Source organism: Amblyraja radiata, chromosome 16, assembly GCF_010909765.2.
Source record: "Amblyraja radiata isolate CabotCenter1 chromosome 16, sAmbRad1.1.pri, whole genome shotgun sequence".
In the NCBI taxonomy this organism is placed as follows: domain Eukaryota; kingdom Metazoa; phylum Chordata; class Chondrichthyes; order Rajiformes; family Rajidae; genus Amblyraja; species Amblyraja radiata.
In genome coordinates this window covers 10,542,059-10,567,484 of record NC_045971.1, presented here as the reverse complement: position 1 = coordinate 10,567,484, position 25,426 = coordinate 10,542,059, and the positions used below count along the sequence as shown (strand labels likewise).

The following is a 25,426-nucleotide window of genomic DNA, read 5'->3' as shown; positions in this document are numbered from 1 at the left end:
TCAGTTTATGAACAGTTCTCGAGCGAAACACTTATGTAAACCAGAAAATTCCTTACTGCATTTGATTTTACTGTGTTTTGTTTTAGAGCAATTGAAAGGCAATAATTGAATGCATAAAATAATAGCTGTCTTTTAATTTTGCAGAGAAGCTGAATTATTTAAAGAACAAGGAAATTCATTTTACGCAAAGAAGGACTACAACGAAGCATATAATTATTACACAAAAGCAATAGGTAAGGATATGACCTAAGCCATTATTTGATGTCACTGCAGTGATTTAAGAGGAACTTGCAGACTTTAAATGGATGCAGCAGTTCTCTGATAAAGCGGGTCTTCAATTAGACCAATTTACTGCTGTTGTTCTCTGGAGTATTTAGTTTCAGCCGTCATTTGTAAATTTCTAATTAACTGCTGCAATTAAAAGGTCACCTCTTTGCTTTTATAAATGTTCTATATATGATAGATTTTTTATATTTTTCGACTATTTTTGGTTGCTGCAGTATAGAACTCCAATTTTGTAATAATCTGAATGAAAAGAAGCTGATACGGGAAAACACTCTGCAGAAATTTTGGGAATAGATATAGGAGTTTGCCATAACCATATAATGTCATACACGTATTGAGACTATTTAATACCAAATCAAGATCCTTGCACTTACAACAACCGGGACTTGAAAATGGCGCGAAACTGGCGACTCTGTATACTGTCTCAGTGCACTGCTACTGTACACTTGTACTGTATCTGAGATGCTTATCTAATATGTATCCAAGTACTTATGTATAATGATACTAATTCTGAACTGTATACAAAAATGAATTTCACTGTACAAATTCACATGTGACAATGACACTGGCCATTGAGCAATACTTTAAAACCCATTCAAAAATGATCAAAACCTAGAAACAGTGGTTACATCTATTTTTTACGTTGATCCAAACTCAACAAAAATGTGATTTATCTTAACTTAATTGGCAAAGAATGTGTCACACACAAATTGAGGAAGAATTTGCCAAAGGAATTTGTTAAACCCAGGCAAATTGAAACGTCATTTTCAATATTGTTAAATAGCTTTAGCAATTATAAGGCTCGAATGGACTCGGATTCCCTGGACCACTTATTTCATCATTGCTCATGGAAGAAAATGCATGAAAGTTCGAAAGGGCTAGGATCAGACATGACTCTGGTGCCTCTCTTGGTTAAATGGCCTATATTCATTGTCAATAATGCAACCATGAAGAATGGCCTCAAATGTGAGGTAGCAGAGAATTGAGGACACCTGATCCAGACATAAAACAAATGGAATGAAAGAAGAAAATGTGAGAAAAAGATTGTATTTTTTTTTATTTAGAACATAGAACTGTACAGCCCCTCTCACCTTAAAGTTATGCCCTCTATTATTTGATTTCTCCATCCTCGGGGAAAAGGTTCTGACTGTCTACCCTATCTACGGCTCTCATAATGTTATATATTTCTCAACATGTTAAATCCAGTGTATGTTACTATTATAGCTCCTAGGTAGGATTAACTGCATAGGGCATTGATGTGAAACATTTGTCTTCTGGTTAATGTTACAAACATAATGTATTAATGGCCATTCTTCAGTAATATTTTATGAAAAGTGGATTATTTGTTGTTCCCTAATACTACGCTACAAAAACAAAATCATCAGCATTGTACTTTACCATCAGCTGCCATTCACCCACCCATCCTCCAAGTATGGGAAATGCATTTGTTTTTAAGAACAGAGTAACTTAAGGGTGACAGGTAAAAATGTGAACTAAGCTGATGTTTAGCACGTGTTTAATTTCAGTATTACTGTTTTGTAGGAGAATATAAGTTCTATAGAGATAGTGTTTTGCTTTAGTTAATCCGGAAAGGTGCCTGACATTTTTTCACAGCATTGATTAGTAGGTAATATTTTGTAAATTAAGGTGTCGAGGTTTAAAACATGTTCATGGGTCTTGTGCCTGATATTTTGCTGTCAATTTTTTTTAATCCATTCGTCAGATATGGGCATCACAAGCAAGAGCATCATTTATTATCCTACTTCAGTTGCCCTTGAACTGAGTTGATTGTTCTGTTATTTAAAAGGAATCATTCACATTTCTATGTATTTGGCCACTGGTTATTTAATTGCTTCAATTTGATAGTTTCATTATCATTATTACTGATACTAGCTCTTTACTGCAGAATTAAGTTAACAAAACTTAAAGTACCCTAACCCCCAAAACTGCATAGTGAGATTGTGTCCGTTGATCAGCAACTTTGGTTGTAAATCTTCCCCCTCCTACCACCCCAGAACCACTTTTAAAGATGTCTATGAAATGAGTGAAAATTAAATGGTGGTCTTCATACAAAGCATTTGTTTTGGAATTTATTCCACGCCTCTAACTTATTTTCCATGTTCTTTTACTTTCCCAGATATTTGCCCTAAAAGTGCCAGTTACTATGGCAACCGAGCAGCTACACTTATGATGATGGGTAAGCTCCGGGAGGCCCTTGAAGATGCACAGCAGGCTGTGAGACTGGATGACACTTTTATGAGGGTATGTCATAGATGATCAGTCTGAAACCAAGAGAAGGGAGGCAGCGAAACCCTTTTTTTCTTCCAAATAACATAAAATACTTCCCTCAAATTGGTCACATTGCATGTATTGTTTCAATTGGCAAATAAGGAAATCCATTGTCTTAAAATATGCTTGGTTTTGGACAACCCAAAAATATGTGTGATGGATGAAAGCATTTGCATTCACTCAAATCAGATCATTGTGAATTGTTTGACTTTTGGAATGTGCTGAATTATTTCCTTAAAACGTGATGATTATTTTTGAGGACATTGGAGGTCACATCTGTTAAAACCTTTACGAGTAGCCTCCAGTTTCATTTTTGATACAGATGTTTAAGTTAGAGCCTAAATATTGGGATCCATCTTGGTTTTATTCAATTTGCACATGTTTGTTTTGAACTGTGAATTAATGAGGATATTTTTACCGGAAACTAACAATGCTGTTACTATACTTGTTAATTATAACCCTGTGAAAAAGCTCAAGAAAACGACACAATTTTCTTGAAGCCTTATCTGCCTTAAAGTGTGTATATTACAGAATCAGCAACAAAACCTGTATCAATGGAAATGGTTAGAGTCATAAAGTGATACAGTGTGGAAACAAGCCCAACTTGCCAACACCGGCCAACATGTCCCGGCTACCCTAGTCTCACCTGCCTGCGCTTGGTCCATATCCGTCCAAACCTGTCCTATCCATGTACCTGTCTAACTGTTTCCTAAACGTTGGGATAGTCCCAGCCTCAACGACCTCATCTCGCAGCTTGTTCCATACACTCATCTCCCTGGGGTACAAATTTTGTGATGCATACCACCACTCATCCCAGTGCTAAATCCAAGCTTAGTAACGCTTGTCCATTGCCCAATAAAACTCAAAATGGTAACATTCAAGTTTAATAACGAAATGTCTGTGTTACTGGAGTAGCAATCAGACTTCTTGACTGTTGTTCCAATCCCACAATGGTGCTAGGGAATTTAAAACTGAATAATCTAATGATTTTTTTAAAAAGATTGCATCCAGATCGACTTTAAAAAATAGCAGATTCACTGATGTCCTACAGGAACAGAAATCGGCCATTCTTGCAAACTCCAGCCTCTATTTAACACTAGGCCCAGCAATGTAGTTACTGATTCAGGCCAATTGGGGATGTATAGTAAATGCTGTAATTACCAACAACATCCTCATTGTGTGAGGGAGTAAATTAACCAAAAAAAGCCCTAAATGTGCATGGGTTTGCAAAAAGACTATCAAAATTTGGATACTGTGGATGTGGAGAGGATGTTTCCACTTGTGGGAGAGTCTAGGACTAAAGGTCATAGCCTCAGAATTAAAGGATGTTCTTTTAGGAAGATGAAGAGGAATTTCTTTAGTCAGAGGGTGGTGAATCTGTGGAATTCTTTGTCACAGAAAGCTGTGGAGGCAAAACCAGTGGATATATTTAAAGCAGAGATAGATAGATTCTTGATTAGTATGGGTGTCCGATATTATGGGGAGAAGACGAGAATGGGGTTAGGAGAGAGAGATCGATCAGCCATGATTGAATGGCGAAGAAGACTTGATGGGCTGAATGGCCTAATTCTGCTATCACATGATCTTATGAAAACTCCAATTTACTCTCAATGAAGCTGCTCTATTATTTCTTATCAGTTTATGCCATTACCTCTCTATGGGTTCCTGATGGACCAACAAATCTATTGTACATTTAGTTTTGGAATCTGTTGGAAATAGGGGAGGGGGAGATCCTTCAAAAAATACTATACTGTAGGGGGCTGTTCTTCATGTTGCTGATTTTTCAAACACAGCTAAGTAGGAGAGTTATGTTTTAATTTTAGGGTCACCTGCGAGAGGGGAAATGTCATCTTTCCTTGGGAAATGCCATGGCTGCCGGCCGGTGTTTTCAAAAAGTTTTGGAACTGGAATGTGACAACAGTCAGGCAGTCACTGAGGTAAGGAGCACATCACTTCTAATGTCGCTTTAGGTTGATCTACAACTCTGTGACATTATATTCTTACTTGTTTTTGTTTTAAGACTACTGCTTGCAATTTCTGTGACTTTGATACTTTGATGTTAATGAAAGTTTAATTTTGTGTAACTATACTTCATTTATGATTTTTCTCCGAAGAGAAAAGAAGCAAGTTAACCCATAAACTGTTGCGGCATGAGATCTAGAAAAAGAACACTTCATTCTAGATGCACGCTTAAAGAATCAATCGTGTAACAACCTTGTAAATTAAAGTGAGAACCAAAATGTACATTGGATGTCATCGTCATCATATGTAAAGAACTAACTCCTGCGCTTCCATTGGAATTAGACCCCACGCAAGCGTTTAATGTCATAGAGGATTTTAAGGGGATGGCAGTGGAAAGAAGGGAATGGAGCTTGTTTTTGGAGGTCACCCTGTTGATATTGGGGAGAAATACCATTTGGTATCATGCACAAATAAAGCACATGATGGAATAATAGGAGTCTTCCACTGAAGATAGAATAGAATTGTATTAATACCTGCAATCTCTGATGAATTGTGCTACCAGTAAACTGTTAGTCTTGGGTCAAATTAAAATGGGTCTGTAACAATAAAAGTCAGCAGTAAAGTAAAAAGGGACAACTTTTCATAAGCTCAATTAAAAAGATGGTCTGGTGCTGAGTCTGAAGCAGAAATTGCGTTACCGTAAAAAACGACCAGGAACTCGTGTAGTTTGAGGAACTTCATTTTAATTTTTGTAGAAGACGTAATTTGCAGTTTAATTGCTATTAAAACAGATTTTTTAATGAGAACATAGGATTGTAAATAGAACTGTATAGCAGAGGACATGCCCTTCAGCCCACAAAGTCTGTGCCGAACATGTCAGCTTAAACTAATCTCCTCTGCCTGCACTTGATCCCTTCATTACCTTTATATCCATCTGCCTGTTTAAAAGCCTCGTAAATGTCAAGGGATGAGCGTCAGCAAGTTGGGCCGAAGGGCCTTTTCCCCCATGCTGTATGTCTTTATGAGGGCTGATTGTATTGAAGCAGGTAGAGACCATTCCAATGAATATGAGGAGATCGATGTCAACCAAAAGGAATCAAGGGAAAATAAAATGAAAGGGGAAGTTATGGGCATAATTGAAAGAATGCTTTAATGTCGACAAATGTTTTCTGTTCCTTGTGTGCAGTCCTTCTCTCACATGTACCCATACATGCTCTGGCCTATTATTGATGCACACAAAATATCTGTATGTGACTATCCGGTGGCACACAGGATGTTTTTGCCTAATGTTGTATGGTAGAACTAACCTATTCTGAACATAGGTTTAAAATTGAGCTTTATTTGAGAAGGGTAACATTGTACTCGATCTTCAATTTAGATATCCTGTTCTTTCTCTAGTTGAAGAGTGCAGAAGCAGTATTGGAGTATGAAAGAATAGCTGAAATTGACTTTGAAAAAGGAGATTTCAGAAAGGTAATCATGATTTCATAAATATATAAGAAATGAATGAAACATTAAGTTTTAACAACTTGGGATTTACAAGTGTTTTGGAATGTTACAATACCTGAATGTTACAATTCAGCAAGGAATCTAAAAATGTATGACGATTTGAACATCTTTTGCTGATGGCTTTGCAGGTTGATATCAAAAACTTTCCATTCCACCATTGCTGCTCTTGATTTTCAGTTATTTAGCCTTTTAAATACTTTCTTCCCCATGCTCTGCCAAAATAATATGCAGCCTGACTTTTAGTCATTTAGCAATGCTTTTTGTATCTGGTTTTTATCAATGCTTTTTAGTATAACCTGTCACAAAGCTGCACTCAATCTTTATTTAGTCAGATGTTTGTCCTGAGTCGATGTGCCAAGCACCCAATATAGCAATGTCAGCACGTTGTGCAAAATCTGACCCCATCAGTGTCACTCGAATCAAATTTCTGAACCAACACGCAATTCGCAGCCACTACTGTATTCTAGATTTGACACGTGCAACCAAAGATAAATTTCCAGTCCAACGCCTTGCCATCAAAATAGTCTTATTTATGTAAATCTGTTTTAATCTCTGAAAGATTCACTTCAATCCGCTATGCATTTAATGTCTTTTTCTCTAACCTATTCAATTCCAATCAATTTATCCTGTCTTATTTAATGAAAGATTAAATACATGTTTTTCTTCATCTGCAATCTCCAATTCTGATTAAGTTAAATAGCTAATTGATTAGTGTCCTATGTCACATCTTTCTCTTTGACTTCTTGTCTCAGGTTGTATTTTGTATGGATCGTGCCCTTGAGTTTGCTCCTGGCTGTCACCGCTTCAAAATCCTTAAAGCCGAATGTTTGGCATTACTTGGTCGCTATCCTGATGCCCAATCAGTCGCAAGGTAGATATTCATAATTTTTGAGTACCATCATTTTTGTGAATGTACATTTTGCACTTTTAAAAAAAACGTTTTCATATTCCACATGGGATGATAGTTTTGGCAACTAAATCACCTTGCATTTTGAGAACTTAGATGGCATTGGGCAATTCCAAGTCAGTTATACCCCTTTAGGTTGTAGAGTAACATTTATTTTTCTTGCCCTCCATCGACTTCATTCTCTAACGAACAAAACATACTGCACCAATGTGGCCTGTTTATTTACCCACATCCTCTACCAACTGCTAGACACTGCTTTGTACATTAAATTCATCTACAAGGAATTAAACGAGATGGTCAAATCAACAGATGTGATCAATGTAGTAGATATTACATGTTTTTTTTTACATCATAATAGTTGATAGCACAAACAAAATGCTGCAGATGCTAGAGACTTGAAATGAGGCACAATGCTAGGTAAATGCAGTATGCCGAGCAGTATCAATGGAGAGAAACAGAGTTTATGTTTCAGACATAAATCTTTCAACTGAGATGTCATAATTATCAGGCTTTGTTGTAATGTCTTCTACTTTGAAGTAATGTAAGAGTCTGAAGAAGGGTCTTGACCCGAAACGTCACCTATTCCTTTTCTCCAGAGATGCCTCCTGACCCGCTGAGTTACTCCAGCTTTTTGTGTCTATCTTCAGTTTAAACCAGCATCTGCAGTTTCTTATTACACATATAATGCCTTCTACTTTGAAGCAGCCTGCAAATATACATGGTGATCTAACATGAGCAACGAATGGCTGAGGTATCGATCCCCATGGAACCAAATTAATCTGTATTGTTAATGGTAGAGGAAATAAAATGATCAGCTAGCTGTACTTTTAACAGAATAATGTATTAGCTTTGCTTGGAACATTGTCCCATCTGTTGATAGTTAAACAGTTACTTTTACCTGGAAACATGCTGCATAGAAATCTAATCTATTTTTTCGGCTTGTCTTGGCTCTTAAAAGCAGTTATCTAATTGATAACCCCTCTGTGTCCTTTACAATCATCCTGCAATATTTTACTTTTTGAGTATTTGTCCAAATCTCTTCACCGAATTAATATTGAATTTGCCACTACAAATTCTGATCTTTAACAGCTCATTAAAAGCAAACAAAACATTTTTTCGCCTAATTACTCTGAATCTGTGCCCTCAGCTTACTGACACTTTTTTCCGATAGACACTGTTTCTGCACATCTGTACTATCAAAAACCCTCTTTTTTTCTTATTAACACTTGTGTCAGATACTCTCTAGCCTCCTATGTGGTGTCAGCGACCCCAGCATCTCTCATGTTGCCTGCATAACAGAGGCATTAGCAATGATTTCTCTTTGTTTTTGTTTCAGTGATATTTTGCGCATGGATTCAACTAACGCTGATGCTTTGTACGTGCGGGGACTTTGCCTTTACTATGAGGACTGTATTGAAAAGGCTGTGCAATTTTTTGTCCAGGCTTTAAAAATGGCACCTGATCACGAAAAGGCTCGACTTGCATGCAGGGTAGGTACTGATGTCACTTTTGCCAGGCCTGGAGGCAAAAGGTTGATAGTATTTTTTTTTGTAAACCAGATTTTTAAATCTCCAGATATTTGTGACACATTGAAGTGTTCGAAGTGATGAGAGTTCTTTTCAGCGTCAGTCATGGGAATGATAGGAGACGTGTGCCAGACTGGATTCCATTGTCATGGGCAATGCTTTCCCTTGTTATTGTGAAGCTTGGGTCAAAGATCAGCGCCAAGGTTTGAAGGAGAGGGCAGAGACTGGGATAAATGAAGTAACAGTCTTCAAAGACAAACAGAAACTTAGGGTGTTTCTTGATTTTTGTTTTGCCTGCCAGATGATCGCATTTGGCTACATCAGTTCTGAAACAACAAAGCTAGATGAAATCTTCTAAAAAAAAAAAAATCTGGAATAGTTTGACAAACTGAATTGGAGAGAAGGCAGGTACGGGATACTGAGTTAGATGATCAGCCATGATCATATTGAATGGCGGTGCAGGCTTGAAGGGCCGAATGGCCTACTCCTGCACCTAATTTCTATGTTTCTATGAATTGCAAATTGTTTTAATTTTTCAACTCTTTTTATAATGGTTGAATTTTGCAGGTCTGATATCCCTTTTGGATGCTGATATGCCTTTGCAGGTTTGGTATAGTGAATCAGTATATGGGTGTTAATCTGTTAAACCCTGCCAAAGCTTAGAGAGAGAATCGCGTGAGAAAAACTACATGGTTGTAATCAAGTCTGCTTGATTTTCATAGAAATATACAATGTAAAAGTGTAGCCATTCAGTCCATCTAATCATCATCTGTCAAATTTCCAGCTCCAAGTCAAAATCTTGCTGAGTATGTCATGAAGTTTTCATCCAAGTATCTTTACTAACAGTACTTGTAACATAGAACAGTACATCACAAGAACGGGCACTTTGGCCCACGATGTTTGTGCCGAACATGATGCCAAGTTAAACTGATCTCATCTGCCTGGACAAGATCCATATCCCTCCATTTCCTGCACTTCTATGTGCCAATCTAAAAACCTCTTAAACGTCACTATAGTATCTACCTCCACTATCACCCTGGCAACCCGTTCCAGGTTATTCTCTGTTTAAAAAAAAAAAAATTTACCCTGAACAACGGCATTAATCTTTCCCCCTCTCACCATATAGCTAAGCCCGCTAATGTTGGACATTTGCACCCTGGCAAAAAGTTCTGACTGTCTACCCTATCCGTGCCCCTTATAATTTTATATACTTCTATCAAGTCTCTCCTTTCAACATCTGAGTTCCAGAGAAACGATTGATGGAAATTGGATGAACGGTATTGGGGCAGTGCAATGCAGATCTTTCTCGCTTTCTTCCGTTATTTAAAGGAAATAAAACTGGCTCGGGAAAGGCAAATCTCAAAAGGCAGATCTTCTGTGCTCTGCTTTTCACATGGGATATTTGATGCAAAGAAAAGCACTCCACAAACTATCGGATGCATTATGTCTAAGTGTAATAAAATCAGTCTTAATACATAAGTTTGGGACATACATGTATTTGAATGTGTTCCTGTAAATCAGATGTACAGTAAGTGCACCAGACCCATTACTCTGTACCATTCTGTGACTATTCACCACTGAATTTGGTGTCTTTTTGTGAAATGCTACAATAACAGATAAATCGTGTATTCTTTTTTAAAAATCAGTTGGAATAAGCCTCTGTGGAAGACACCATCATATTTGCAATTTTTGGCATCAATGCAGAAATTTGTATCAAGTATTTTGTCAATTGATGTTAGTTGGGTTTTTTAAATAATATATAATTTTAGGAAACTGGCTATATAGTTACAACTTAAAAGTAGACATTTCTTGTTAATACCTTGCACAGATGTGTACATTAGCAACTGGTGCACTGAGGAGTGTTTTCTTCATGTGATTTAAATCAATCAGTCATGAATCTGAATTGACTGAAATGCAATTTATCTCAGATGAATTCTAGGAAAAATTCAAAAGCTTTGTATTTATAGAGCACTGTGGATTATTGTGTCAGCTATGATCTACTCTGTTCTAATTTATTACATATCAGCCGTACAGCAGAGAAGCTACCACAAAGTTCTAGCCAATGCAACTGGGAAACCAGTTTTAGTTTGCTACAGTTCTGAAGTGTTTCGTTCAACTGATTCATGAGTAATTTTACTTTTGATCGTAGCAAACATGTTGTCGCAAAAAAAATCTTCGTATTCAGGATAAACACTGCTGAAAGCACAACTGCAGGGTCTCAACCCGAAATGTCAACTTTTACTTTTTTGCCTCCACAGATGCTGCTAGACCCGCTGAGTTCTTCCAGCATTCTGTGTATAGTTTTGAATGCTGAAAGTATGAGTTTTTTGAATGGGAAAGTTTGAGGGAAAGATTCCACAAACTCTTTAGAACGATAGCACGAGGGTTTTATTTCCCTTTGGTCTTATTTGCCACACTATAAAATACCCTTATCTGTCTATTTTATTTTTATTAACAGTTGTGCATTAATTTCTGCAATTGCATTCAGCAGCAGTAACTGTTTGTCCCGTCTCTGCATTACTGGCTTCACAATGTCTGGCCCTGGCAGCATGAACGCCAGCAGCTACAGTTGCACTGGTTCCCTGTCCTGGTTCCTCAGCACTGAAGCAGGTATAGCTTCAACATCGCTAGTTTCTAACATTTATTTCATATGAATAGTGCGAGGGGCTAATAATTAAAAAAACTAAATGCATAGCTTGTCATTCAATATCTGAGAAATGGAGGAAAAGTTAATATTTTGGGTGGGGACCCGCAACTGAACTTATTAAATCTATTGAGTATTGTTCCTGAACCATATTTCAGGAGCCTGAGAATAGATTGATTGTCAGCCCTTTTTGAGAGGGAAGGATGCATGGACATATAAAGAGGGCTTTTTTCCCCTTTAAAATTACTTTTACTTTTTGGAATGTCTGGACAATTGAATATGTTAATAGAAATGGAAATTCTTAATGGTAAAGTGAAAATTGTGCTAAGGTGGTGGATTTTGACATGCATGAACAGAAACAGCAGTGTGGCACGCTTTGTTTTTTTTCTGCAAACAGAACGCTAAAGCTCTACGAGCAAAGAAGGAAGAAGGAAACAGGGCTTTTAAAGACGGTTCTTTTGACAAGGCATTTGAACTTTACACAGAAGCTCTGAAAATAGATCCAAATAACATCAAAACGAATGCTAAATTGTACTGTAATCGGGGCACAGTAGGCTCCAAGGTAAGTTGCTAGTTATTTTTGTTATTTAGTGTAACTACAAATGTTTGCAGCTGTCGCAAAGCTTGGGTCATCTCAGAAATTCTTGTTAACTCGTTGTTTATCCAGTGATTGGGGTAAATCCCACAAAGCAAGCACATCCCAGAGGAAACCCATATTTCACCAGTGTTGGGTGATATTAGCTGACCAGCGACATGGAGAGTCATTAGTTTTGTGGGGTGAAGGTGTTGGGAGGGGTGCGAAAGGCGAGAAGAATTTCTGCTCCTATCTCTATCCAAATTCTGTGCAAGATATGCGAGGGCTTGATTAGGGTCAGTTTGATGTTTCCCTTCCTCTCCTACCTCACACCTCAATAGCACTCATTGAATTTGGAGTGATTACTCAATAGGGCCTATCTGAGAATCAAGGGCAAGAATAGACCTGGGGAGATTATAACAGAAAAAACTTAGCTGTGTCATAAATAATGTTCTGCGCTGTATCTCTAAGCTAAACTGAACTTTAAAGGGAATCTTTGATTTAATTTGATTTAGTATACTATCGGTAAAGAAACTCCAATTATAACATTTTACAAGTAACTTTCCGATTTGAACGGTGTGTTTAGTTGATCTGATCATTCAGAAATGCAACATTGTGGTAAAGGGCAGTAAAGTCAAAGTCTGAATATTTTAATGGCAGAGAAAGATAGAATTTGATAACCAAGGAGGCTGACTAGAACCAGAAGTTGAGGTTGTGATAGAAACAGCCATGATTTTAAATGACAGAGAAGGCTTGAGGGTCTGAATGGCCTATTCCGGCATTAACTTCTGTAGCCGTATGTCCATGTGAATATATTATGATTGAAGAGGTGCAGTTGTCGCAAATAAAATGTTGTTTAAAAACATGCTTAAACTTTAATAATGAATACTAAATCTGCTGGTTGACCCACATTTCACAGCTCAATAAGATGCAGCAAGCAATAGAAGACTGCACGAATGCAATAAAGCTTGACGACTCGTATATCAAGGCGTACATGAGACGGGCACAGTGGTGAGCAGCATGTTCGTTGGATTGAATTTCAGTTGTTCATTGTGTCTGAATGTGCATTTGGTTTGACCTATGGCATCAACGAAAATTGGGTTGGGACTTTGGATTTCGCAAAGGACTTTGGACTTTTGCAGGTTGCTGTCAGACTGACAGCTACTCTGGTGTTTGGAAAGTATAAAAATGAACATTGGGATTGAAAATGCTCCCATGTTGCTGCAGTGAAACGTACAGTAGAGTCATAGTCATCCAGCCTGAAAACACCCACCACCCTCTGAATAAAATGGCAGGCATGTGTTGTATTCCACTTTGAAGTTAATGGAATGTAATTGCTGCAGCAGAGTAGATCCCTCAGTCACAACCATAATTGCTGTGTAGAGCTTGTGGCCAAGAGCTCGTTTCTTTCTCGCCGTTTGAACAATGACATCTAAATAACTTTTTTTTTTCACTGAAAAATTGACCATCATAGAATTGTCATAGCACAGCAAATGTCATGCACCACCGAAATGGGCCTTCAACCAACTGAGTCCGTGGCAACCATCAACCAACCACCCAGTAACACTATTCCTACATTAATTCAGTTTTTCATTTTCCCCACTTTCTCATCAGTCCCCCCCCCCCTCATATTCTACTACTCACCTATATATTGGGGGCAGAGGGGAAATGTGCAAACTCCACACAATCAGCACCTGAGGCTGGCATTGAATCTGGGTGTCTTCTTTGGAAGCACAACCAATTCTCAGGTGCCACAGATTAAATCAAATCATCTGCTTCTTCTTGGAAAAGAAAATTCTCATAATTCTTCGCCTGTAATTTTTGCCAATTATTTTGAAAGGTGCGGCTGCTGATTACAATTTACATACTGGTGTAAAATAGTTGAGCACAGTGTAGTTGTTCACAAGTATGAGGGATTTTTGTCAAGGCTGTTAAACACTACAACCCAAGCTTCCCAGCTCTCCTATCCTCTCCACATTCCTAGATGCTTCATTCCAGTTACCATCCTGATAAATCTACTCTACATTCCATTCAGTTGATACCTTTCTGAAATGTGAAGTCTTGAAGTAAACACAATAATACTCCAGCTGAGGCCTAGCCAGTTGTCTACAGATGCTTACTAAATCTTCCATGTTTTTATTAATAAAGGATTGCTGAAAGTTTTCTTGTCAACATTTGTCAGCTTTTAAAGACTCGTGTGTGTGTGTGTCTGGCCCAACAGGCCTTCTTTCTTACACCCCATTTTAAATTTGTTTTCAAATGTTTAACATTTCCTCATTAAATTGCTACATCTGCCACTGTCCCTATTGCTCATTACGTTTCCAAGATTTCTGTCATCTCCAGTTTTTGAAATTACGACATCTACGCCTAAATTCATGTCATTGATATAAATCAAAAATAACATTGATTTTAAAATTCAGCCTTTGGGCAATGCCACGGTACGCTTCTCTTCAGTTTCATTAATGTATGTCTGCTGCTACTTTTTGCTTTCTGGTCTCATATGACAGTGACAGTTATAAAATCAGACAGCACAAAAACTCACCCTTCAGCCTAACTTGTCCATGCTGACCTGGTTTTATGAGCTGGTCCCACTTTCCTGCATTTGGCCCACATACCTCAGAAACGTTCCCATCCATCTATCTATCTAAATGTATTTTAAATGTCACCATTGTATCCAACTCCCCAGCTTCCTCTGGCAGCTCAATCCAAATCTACACCACTCTGCGTGAAGAAATTGCCCCAGAGGACTAAAAAAAAATCTTTCCCCACTCACCTTGAACCTAGCCCCCTAGTTCTTGACTCCACTACCCTGGGAAAAGACCCAACCGTTCACCTATCTAAGGTCATCAGCCTTCCACTTAGTTGTAGTTGCTATTGATTAAGAATAGTGGAAGTCAATGTTTGATTGAAAAACATTGAGCATTCTATAGTCAACAAAGTGTTCACATTAAATGTTTACCGTTTCTTTTTGTTCCTTCATAGTTATATGGATACAGAACAATATGAAGAAGCTGTAAGAGACTATGAGAAAATTTACCAGACAGAAAAAACAAAAGGTAAACCAGTAAATCCTCTTTGTGGGCATTTATTGACATCGTTTTGACACAAAGCTTCAGAACTAAAGCAGTTCAAAAAATCTTTCTCTAGCAAAGCCCATTTCATATTTGATAAAATGAGCTTCATTTTTTGGTGACGCACAAGATCGGGTGTTTGATTATTTTGTGATAGCCAATGTGCCTTGGAGAGGAGGGTGTTTCTGGTGACAATATACAGTTGGACTTGCCCAATAGATTTTGTTCAATTATATGATTTCAAGCTAATTGATTTAGCAAATTGCATGTGAAGTTGTGAATCCCTGCCTCTGCATTTTGGGGACAAGGCCTGGCCTATTCTTTCCTTCACCAAATTGTGTTTCCTTAAGTTATTAGAACTGCTTGATTTATTCTTTGGGTGGAGCTTGGACATGAAACCAAGTAAGCCATTAATTGAGAGAGAAGACTTTGGTGAACACAATGGGTGATGGATTCAATGGCTTTACTGTTTTGTTTTTGAAAGTTCCACGATCTGAAAGGATTATCCAACATTTTTTTGTCTCTGTTTGATTCTCTTCATCTCTTCACTGGCTAATGTTTGCACTAAATTGTTTGGAAAAAAAAATCCATTACCAGACAATGCAGAAGAATCTACAACTTAAGCTGTTTAAATGTGTTGGAAGGAACGGCAGATGCTGGTTTAAATCGAAGATAGACACAAAAAGCTGCTCAGCGGGACAGGCAGCATCTCTGGAGAGAAGGAATGGGTGACACCATTTTTGAGATAGAGAATTTTAAACCGCTTTAGACTCAAAATTTGGAGTAACTCAGCGGGCCAGACAGCTAACGCTAACGCTGTCTGGCCCGCTGAGTTACTCCAAATTTTGAGTCTAAAGCGGTTCAAAATTCTTTATCTCAAAAATTGGCGATTATATTCTATTGAGAATGTAAAACTATTTTTAACTTCAAGTCCATTTCCTGTCATGGATTCTGATGTGAGAGGTGATTTTTAACTTGTGCGGGAAAGAACCTCCACCGCTGCTTTTCTAATAGAACAGGTAATTGTTGTTTCCATAAACCCAGACAAGCCATTTCCAAATGTTAATTGAGGTGTGTTAGGCACATCCTGAGGTCAATTCTAAATTTGTCTTTCATTAATCTGTATTGATGCTCATACATTTCCAAGCAGTTTCTGTGTTATAATGGGTTTTATCTCAAATAGCAATGTGTCACCTGGATATCGCACTTCACCTTGACCGCGAATACCTAAATTCTGTTGTGCCGTTCACTTTTGTTAAACTGAGTGTTATTGTAAATTCTGCAAAACCAACTCTGGAGTATCTAGGATTTAGACTGAATTCCTTTAGCTCCAAAATTGGCCCATCCTTTTGTTAATGTAAAGAATTCGATGTTTATAGGATAACATCCTGTACTCCTTTACTTTGAAGGGCACAGCAACTTTGCAAAAGGTAGCCTGGTCTGGATGGTTTAAGATAAAATAGGGCTACATATTTTAATGTTGGCAGTGAGATAATTTTATAGGAGTGAGCAAGGGTATTTATGGAGCATTAATAAATAATGTTTTTAGTGGTCAGGTTTTTATGTTTGTGATACTGCAACAATCTATCCCACTGGACTTCAGTATATTATATTACAGAACCAGTTGGTTTAATTTAAAGTTTACTATGACATATTATTTTAGTGCTTCAAGCTAATACCAAGGAAAGATATTTGGAGATTTCAGCTTTAGTTTGAGCCTGACCTTGCCTGTATCTTTTTTATCAATGCTCAACTTTAAAATTGTAAGGATAATTAAAGATTTTGGTAGCAAATTTGGGGAGATAAAACCTCAAGTCTTGACTCAATCTTGAAGGTGAAATGAAATAAGAAAGTATTGGAAGCATAGAACAGATGAATCAGTACCCGAGGAGGAGAAAGATGGCTGGTTTTGGTTGTAGATCCTTTACCTGTAAGTGTTTGGTATAAATGACCAAAACACAGATTGCTGGAGTAACTCAGCAGGTCAGGCAGTATCTGCGGAGGGAATGGGCAGGTAACGTTTTTGGTCGAGACACCTTTTTGAGATCCCTGTCATCGGGAAACATATTTTTGTATAACTGTTAAATGATAAGATGAAAAGCGTAAGGCAGAAATCACAGATCCAGTAACGCAGACAAGTTAATAAAATGTATTAATTGCTTAATACAAAATAACATCAATAACGCTCGGAAAAGATTTTGGGGGAAAATTGAAGAGTTGTGATTAAAAATACACAGGAAAGCTCACACGAAAACAAAATGTGGACAATAAAGACAGGAACATTATCTGCAAATGAAGGAGACTCTGGAAGAAAATTGTGCCTGACAATTCCAGTAGTTTAAAGATGAAAATCCTTAAGTTATTGGACTGCTTGTTGGTGAATCATCCATCAAAACATCCGAGTGACCTAATTTGGTGTTTTCATTTAGAGCACAAGCAGCTCCTTAAGAATGCTCAACTTGAACTGAAAAAGAGCAAACGAAAAGATTATTACAAAGTTCTTGGTGTTGACAAAACTGCTTCAGAAGATGAAATTAAGAAAGCCTACAGGAAGCGGGCATTGATGCATCACCCAGGTAAGGCAGAATCACTACATTGTCCCAACAGTAGCCTACAGGTTTAGGGCTCTGCTCGTTGAATGTTCCGGCTTCAAGTCTGTGTGTGGTTAAGCATGATCCTGCATCCTCAATAATATGCATTGTAGTTTACTTTTTGTAGATGAGCAAATCCAGCTACTTTCAATTATGATTAGCAGGATTCGGATCTTTTTTGGCTTTTTCAGATTTCAAGCCGCAGTGTTTTGATTTTCAGCCCCTGTTGAATTTGCATCCTGTTGCATTCACTGCAAATTGTCTTGCACGAATAACAATCTTGAAGTACTGCACCACTCTCCAGAATTTTTATCAATGTCTTTTGTCTTATTCATCCTTGGTGTTGTTTTCTTGCCCTTCTCTGTTTGTTCAGCACTGTTTTTCACATTGAACATTTATCTTTGTAACTTCTTTTGACCTAGACAGTGTTTTGTAAGGTTGCAGCATCCCACCTCTTATATTCTGGGATATGAAGACGAGCATGCCACGTGACTTGTGATTCTTCGTCACCCTACGTTGCCATTTTCTGGGAATCGTGTTAACTCCTTTCCGCAGCCACATCTCTTAGCACCGCCACCACCCACTGAATAGCACAGATTGAAAGAATGAGAAAGGAGAAATTTAAAGGAAATCTGAAATCTGAGGGTCACATGGTGGCTGTTGAATATCTGGAATAAGCTGTCAGGAGGTGGTAGAGAAAGATACGATTACTAGGTTTTGACGTATTTGGATGGGTGCTCGGATAGGAAAAGCATAGAGGGATATGGACCTAATGCGTGCAAATTGATTTAGCATAAGTAGGTATTTAGGTTAGCATGGACGAGATGGGCTGGAAGGACCCATTTCTATGCTGTACCTTTCTATGTTTCTATGAATTGACCATGAAACAGTAGGAAATAGTTGACATGCCTGATTTTTTACATGTGAAGGCATTGACTGTATTTGGCTGCCACCTAGTGAAATATTTTAGAAATTACCTCTACATTAGTTCAACTCTGTGGAATAAAGATGTTTTAATTAGAAGATAGAGAAAGAATAAAATTGTAAAATAACATTGCCTGCTTATTTAACTCTGCAGAATGAGGTTCACTGTGAGTTATGTTTTCTCATTTACTTTTTATGAACCGGTTCCTTTATTTTAACCAGCGTTCTGATATAATCACCCTCAATGGTTTCACTGGAAGTGTTGATGAAGTTAGAGTTCCATCTAGTGGCAAATACTATAGAGCGAGTTTGTTCAGTGCCAAGCTTGTGAGCTGCCGGTTTGTTCAGCACTGTTTTTACATTGAACTTTTATCTTTGTGAATTCTTGTGACCTTTTTACAAAACACTGGTTAGGTCACAAGAATTCAACGATAAAACTTCAATGTAATTCATCTTCTAATTAAAACATCTTTATTCCACATCAAGTAACATCCCATCTCGTATACTCTGTGCCCTACCTGTGAAGACAAGCAAGCAATATGACTTCTTCGTCACCCCATTGGTCCATGTTGCCATTTTCAGGGAATCATGAATATGAACTCAAACATCTCTCTGTTCATCAATATTCCTCAATGCCCTACCATTTACTAAATATGTCTTATCCCTATTCTAAATTCCCAAACTTTGTTGACTTGCACTTGTTGGGATTAAATTCCACCAGTGATGCTCTGCCCAACTTTCCTTCTGATGTAAATCCTGCTGTGGTCTTAATCAACCCGAAACAGACTCTTTGGCCCACAGAGTCCATGCTGACCATCAACCACTCATTTACACCAATCCTAAATTAATCCAATTTTATTCTCATGTGTATGCCTTGGCATTGGATGTTCAGATATACGGATCTGAGAATTGTCCATAAAAACCGTGAAGTAAAACATACCTGCTGGTTAAGTGTCTTTTTCTCTCTGTGCAGATAGACATAGTAGTGCCAGTCCAGAAGTACAGAAAGAAGAAGAAAAGAAATTCAAAGAAGTAGGAGAAGCATTCAGTATACTGTCAGATCAAAAAAAGAAAGCACGTTACGATACCGGTCAGGATGTGGATGATGACGGCATGAACTCGGGCGGTAAGTGCTTCCCTGTAAAGCTGCTGAACACGTCACCGTGCTGCGGAACCTTAACTTGCCAGGCCATGCAGGTAATTAGCTGCAAATGTCTGATACAGAACAATGCACACATTCACGTTTGTAAGCAAGCTAATGTTGTTTAAGGGAAGAAGCAATCAATAATATCTTTCAATTGGAGAATAGGATTAGGATTGATTTTACCTGGCAGTCCTCTTGGCAGTTTAGGCTTCACCTGTATATATATTAAAGCATTGCATGTTTGTGTGAGAATAGCCGCAAATATCATTGACTCCCCAAGTTGACAATTGCTGCAAACTTGCTCTGACTGCAGCTGTGCATCAGTTGTTACCGAAAAAGACACAAAGTGCTGGAGTAACTCACAGATCGACACAAAAAGCTGTAGTTACTCAGTGGTACAGACAGCACCTCTAGAGAAAAGGAATAGGTGACATTTCGGGTTGAGACCCTTCTTCAGACTTGAGTAACTCAACAGGTCAGGTCAGGTTGGGCTCTCTGGGGAAGCATGGATAGGTGACGTTTCGAGTCCGAACCCTTCTGACTCCTCCTTTATTGTTACCTAATCCCATTTAAATTCTGCCCATTCTCATGCAAGACACTAAGCTATAAATGGGTGCACAATCCAGTTAAAGTTATTTCGGGGTAAAACTGGAAAATAATGGAAAAAAGAAATGTTTTGTTTTACCTGGGTGATTGTTTATTAACGAGATTTTATTTTAAAATTTATGATTCCAGATTTCGATGCTAATAATATTTTCAAGGCATTTTTCGGTAGCCCGAGTGGTTTTAGTTTTGAAGGTGAGTTTGAAATATTCTAAATCTATAAAAGCATTCTTTAAATTAAAATGGAATGTTGCTGTGTAATAGTGCATTAAAAACTTTTAACAAGTGGATGGGGCAAGACTGCGTGTGCTTCATGTTTGAAGAGGCTCTTGTAGAAATAAGTAGTGGATCAGGATAAGTCCTAACCAGGATTTCCATTCTGAATAAATAGCCTGACAATATTCACTTCATCAATTCATAGTCAAAGTTGCCATTCAGATGAGGTAACCTAGTATGTGAGAGAGAGCGAGAATGCACACAAGAAAATATGGCCAGTAGACTGTCTGACCCCACGCCCTCCCCACCATTCAATGACTCATCTGGCCCGGGTTTATTCCACTTCTTTGCCAGTTCCCATGCCCTCTAATTTCCCACAAATGTTTATCTAAGTCTTCGTTAAATACCTCTAATAATCTGGCCATCAGAACGCTCCGAGGTAGAGAATTCCAGAGATTCACCACCTTCTTGCAACAAACAATTCCTACGCACCTCTCCTTATCTTGTAACTTTGTTTCTTGTTCATGACTCTCCCACTCGTGAAAACGTCTACCCTATCATATGGTCTGAAGAAGGGTTTCGGCCCGAAACGTCGCCTATTTCCTTCGCTCCATAGATGCTGCTGCACCCGCTGAGTTTCCCCAGCAATTTTGTGTACCTTCGATATTCCAGCATCTGCAGTTCCCTTTTGAATACCCTATCATATTCCCTTGTACAGTGCCCTCCATAATGTTTGGCACAAAGTCCCATCATTTATTTATTTGCCTCTGTACTCCACAATTTGAGATTTGTAATAGAAAAAATCACATGTGGTTAAAGTGCACATTGTCAGATTTTATTAGAGGGTGTTTTTATACATTTTGGTTTCACCATGTAGAAATTACAGTAGTGTTTATACATAGTTCAACTGAATGTAGCTAGAGTCATAGAGTGATACAATGTGAAAACAGGCACTTCGGTCCAACTTGTGCACACACTTGTGCAATGTGTCCCAGCTACACTAGTCCTACCTGCCTGCCCTTGGTCCATATCCCTCCAAACCTGTCCTATCCATGTACCTGTTCAACTGCTTCTTAAACGTTGGGATAGTCCCAGCCTCAACTACCTCCTCTGGCAGCTAGTTCCATACACCAACCACCCTTTGTGTGGAAAAAGTTATCTATCAGATTCCTCTTTTCCCCTTCACCTTGAACCTATGTCCACCGGTCCTCGATTCCCCTACTCTGGGCAAGAGACTCTGTGCATCTACCCGATCTATTCCTCTCGTGATTTTATACACTGTTATTGTTGTTGATATTAATACCAGAATTCTCTTTCTTTACAGCGTCTGGTCCTGGGAATTTTTTCTTCCAGTTTGGCTAATGCACAACTTTTTTGTTCAATGTCACTGGGTGTAACTCAAGCAAAAATAAATCAATACCCATGTTTCCCTGTGTTTAATCTATTTAGAAGAAAAATCTTCCATGTTTCAGTTGGATACCTCTTGTATTCATCTACTTGTATGTTCTGTTGAAAAATAGAAGCTGTCGTCACAGGGTATGAAACTGACCTATTAATGCATTGTTTTTATAATCTTATTAAAAATAAAAAGGATTACCTCAGTTTTTTTTAAGTATGCAGTCCCTTCTGCTAATGACCTTCAGTTAGATACATAAAATCTTTTGAACTTTTGCGGAGCTGAATGCTTCCTCCCAACGTGGAAAATCAACCTTTTGTCTAAAACACAAAGGAATTTTTTCTCAATGAAGCAGCATATATTTCTCCTCGGAATGATCAACCTTACAGATTTTTTGGAACACATTATATTTTGTCAACCTCTCTGTCGTTCTTCCAGGAAAATCTGCCTTGTTAGTCAAAGGAGCTTTAGAGATTGACAGGGGGAGATGGGAAAATGATTTGATTTTAGACCTGTCAGCTTTACAAGTGGACCAGCAGGAAGTTTGCCGTCATTGTTAAGTTCCATCTATATCTGGAGCCTCAGAGCCGGAGTAATTCACAACAGCACAAAGATCTAGTGAGCAAAACCTCTCAAGTTCTGGAAGTCGTTAGATGTTCCATTCTACGTTATATTTAACATAACAGTTATGTCTGCACGTGCTTAGCCTAAAACTGCACAAGTGCACGATTTTTAAATAAACCTGAAAGGAAACATGAACCGTACATTGTTGCAGTCAACCTCCAGTTACACAGCTCCCTTCACATGATGTACATGTCCCAAAAGTGACAGCATTGTCGCAAAGATCGTTCCTTGTGAAGGTTTCCTTGCAGATCGCACCATTAGAGTGGACCTGTTGATGCTCATTTCTTTTGGCCTTGATCATATGTTTGATCGCATCTAGATATTATATTCCCACAGAGTGTAGCTTTTGGCAAACTAATACTCAGCATTGCTCCCTCAGCAATGACTGCATTGGCAGGGCTGCTTTGGTTGTTTTATTAAACATTGCACCACGCGAGGTCAGGTTCTTGAGCTTCAGGGAGACCTGAGCAGATAAGTTTATTTGCCAGGCTCCTTAGTGTCTGTTGGTTGCATTAAGGCCAAGCTTGTAACTCGGCAGATCAGTATCTGAGATGATTGAATGAGGTCGGTTTGAGAGGAGGATAAACTTAAAATTGGACATTTTATTTATAGGCCGAACGTATAAAGTGTTTATTTTTTGTTCTGCATCTGATTAAAATGTTTCCATGGGAATAATTTGGTGATGTGAGTATTGGAAGGGTAAATAGCTTTAAAGTAAATGCTCTAAGTTGTGGGTATAGGAAGAAGGGTAAATAAGGCCATAAGTGATAGGAGCAGAATTAGGCCATTTGGCCCATCAGGTCTACTCCACCATACAATCATGCCTGATTTATCTCTTCCTCCTAACCCCATTCTCCTGCCTTCCCCCCCATAACACCTGACACCCTTACTGATCAAGAATCTTTCTATCTCTGCCTTAAAAATATCCCTTGACTTGGCCTCCACAGCCTTCTGTGGCAAATAATTCCACAAATTCAAATAGCTTTAGAGTAAATGCTCCAAGTTGCACAGCAGGCTTTTATTTGACGTTGTGTCTGCTTGTCATGAGGAAAAAAACGATTCATTTCTTACAAGATCTTATTCATCATCATTTGGAAGATCTTGGCGAAGGACTAGACTACAAATGGTAGCCTGCAGCATGTTGGAGCCCTTTGTGCATGTTGACAGAGTGCTACTTCTACCTTTCATTGAGCTCTAATTTTGCGAATATCTTCGACCCTGTCGTCGCCGCATGATTTAAAATAAAAATTAGAACACCTCTGTAAGTGTCAACCATTCACAAAGCATGTGTTCAAACACTGACCATTTCAAATGAATGTCAGGAAAGGGATTCCAGCTCATCTAGTCTTTCAGCCATGAATTCATGTCCACGAAGTTCAGAAATCTCCCATGTCTTTAGGGCTCTGCGCTCAGTATTTGGTCCTCCTAATCTTCTTAAATCAGGTCACATTATTGAAAAAAATGCTCCCGTTTTAATGGAATTCTGTAATAATCCATCCGGTTAATGGCTGGGGCTATCTTGATGTAATACTAACTTACATGGGAATAACTCTTGCGTGTCTCCTCGCCTTGACAAATGAATAAATTGCAAAGTCCATTTCAAAGTTAGGGGTGGCAACTTTTTAGTAAATAAGTAGTTTAATTTCTTTTCGTGTTGGCTTGGCAGCATTCATTCCAGGAGTAGGACTGCACCATTTGTTTAGACTGAGCTTTACATAGAGCTGACTAAACATAAAACTTTGAATTCCTTGCCAAATTCTACTCTGCGGTAGACCAGACATTGCAGTAAAACATTTCTGTTAATATTGGTTAGCATTCTGGTGTAAAATCATACTAAACATTTTGATTCAACTGTTTGGAATGGCAAATAGGTAAGTTACCACTTCTACTGTTTAAAATCAAACAGACTGGTGTATTTTAATGTTCAAAGGTGCATAGTTCTAAAGAATTTCTTCAAAACAATATTTTTGAATGTTTCCTTAGGGCATTGAAGATGTTCTTCCCAACATAACAAAACAGGTTGTGCAAGTCTGTTCTTTTGCCCCTTTTAAGGTTTTTATTGATTTTAAGTCAAACGTTACTTAATGAAAATCCTCGTCCTAATTGCCTGTTGTTTGGTCAGAGAGGTGTATATATCCTTTATCCAAGTAACCTGCACCATAATAATGTAAACCAAACTAGAAGTGAATAGTAGTAATGAATGGACAGAAGGGATTGCTAATGCAAACATGCGTTAATATGCAACTTAAAAAAAACATGCTGGATCAAAGGTTGACATTCTAGAATTGTCAGACAATGTGATTTTTTTTTTTGTTAATGGCCTATTTTGAGAAATATGTGAAGAGTTAAGATTCAAGAATCCCAAACTATAAATGTGAGGCTTTCCTTGCATGAGGTTGAGGGATTCTGAAAAAAAGCTTCAAAAGAACATCTTGAGAAAAATTGTACTGGATCATTGTGTTCCACCAGTTGTAATTCCAATATCTTTTTACTGCTCCCATCTCTAATAATCTTTTGACTAGAACAATATGCAACGTCCATGTGTCAGGATCTCACTTCTGAGCGGTCTTATTGACGAAAATTATTTAAATACACCATGGTCTGATACTGAGAAACTGAATGTAAAAAATTGAAACATCTAACATCTGTTAATATTGCCACTAATTTTAATGTGTGTAAAACCCACAAATAGAGTATGTAAGATTCCCCCAGTTTTAATTCTCATGTTCTTCGCAAGCATGCCAAGTAAGTGATATGTTTTGTAAGGATTGCAATTCCCTGGGCGGTGGTGTCCATCTAGTACTTCATCCAAGCGGTTATTGTTCACGAATGCCAAGTGTCTGCTGACTCTTCAGTCGTCAAAGCGATGACAGCCATCCTGTTTTGTCCGGACACCACTCCCTGCTGGGACCACCAAGATGATGTTCATCATCTGTGGCCATTTTTTGAGCCTTCCATTTTCCTTGGAAGCAGAAGCAAATGGTAGTATCTAAACTGATGATAGACACAAAATGCTGAAGTAACTCAGCGGGACAGGCAGTTACAAAGAAGGATCTCGACCTGAAATGTCACCTGCCGCTCCTCTCCAGAGATGTTGCCTGTCCCGCTAAGTTACTCCAGCATTTTGCGTCAATCTTCTGTGTAAACCAGCATCTACAGTT

The 25,426-nt window shown here is 38.2% G+C and overlaps 1 protein-coding gene across 1 annotated transcript in view; it reads left to right on the top strand.

Moving 5' to 3' along the window:
• The window catches only part of dnajc7 (DnaJ heat shock protein family (Hsp40) member C7), a 45,042-nt gene extending 20,530 nt beyond the window's left edge, over positions 1-24,512 (top strand). The window contains exons 2-14 of the mRNA XM_033035069.1: positions 145-233; positions 2,423-2,547; positions 4,398-4,511; positions 5,935-6,009; positions 6,798-6,916; positions 8,289-8,442; positions 11,520-11,684; positions 12,616-12,707; positions 14,679-14,752; positions 17,197-17,343; positions 19,256-19,408; positions 20,162-20,224; positions 21,570-24,512. Coding sequence (XP_032890960.1) covers positions 145-233; positions 2,423-2,547; positions 4,398-4,511; positions 5,935-6,009; positions 6,798-6,916; positions 8,289-8,442; positions 11,520-11,684; positions 12,616-12,707; positions 14,679-14,752; positions 17,197-17,343; positions 19,256-19,408; positions 20,162-20,224; positions 21,570-21,607 — 1,408 coding nt within the window. The 3' untranslated portion in view covers positions 21,608-24,512. The remainder of the gene's footprint in view (positions 1-144; positions 234-2,422; positions 2,548-4,397; positions 4,512-5,934; positions 6,010-6,797; positions 6,917-8,288; positions 8,443-11,519; positions 11,685-12,615; positions 12,708-14,678; positions 14,753-17,196; positions 17,344-19,255; positions 19,409-20,161; positions 20,225-21,569) is intronic.
• Positions 24,513-25,426: the final 914 nt, after the last annotated feature.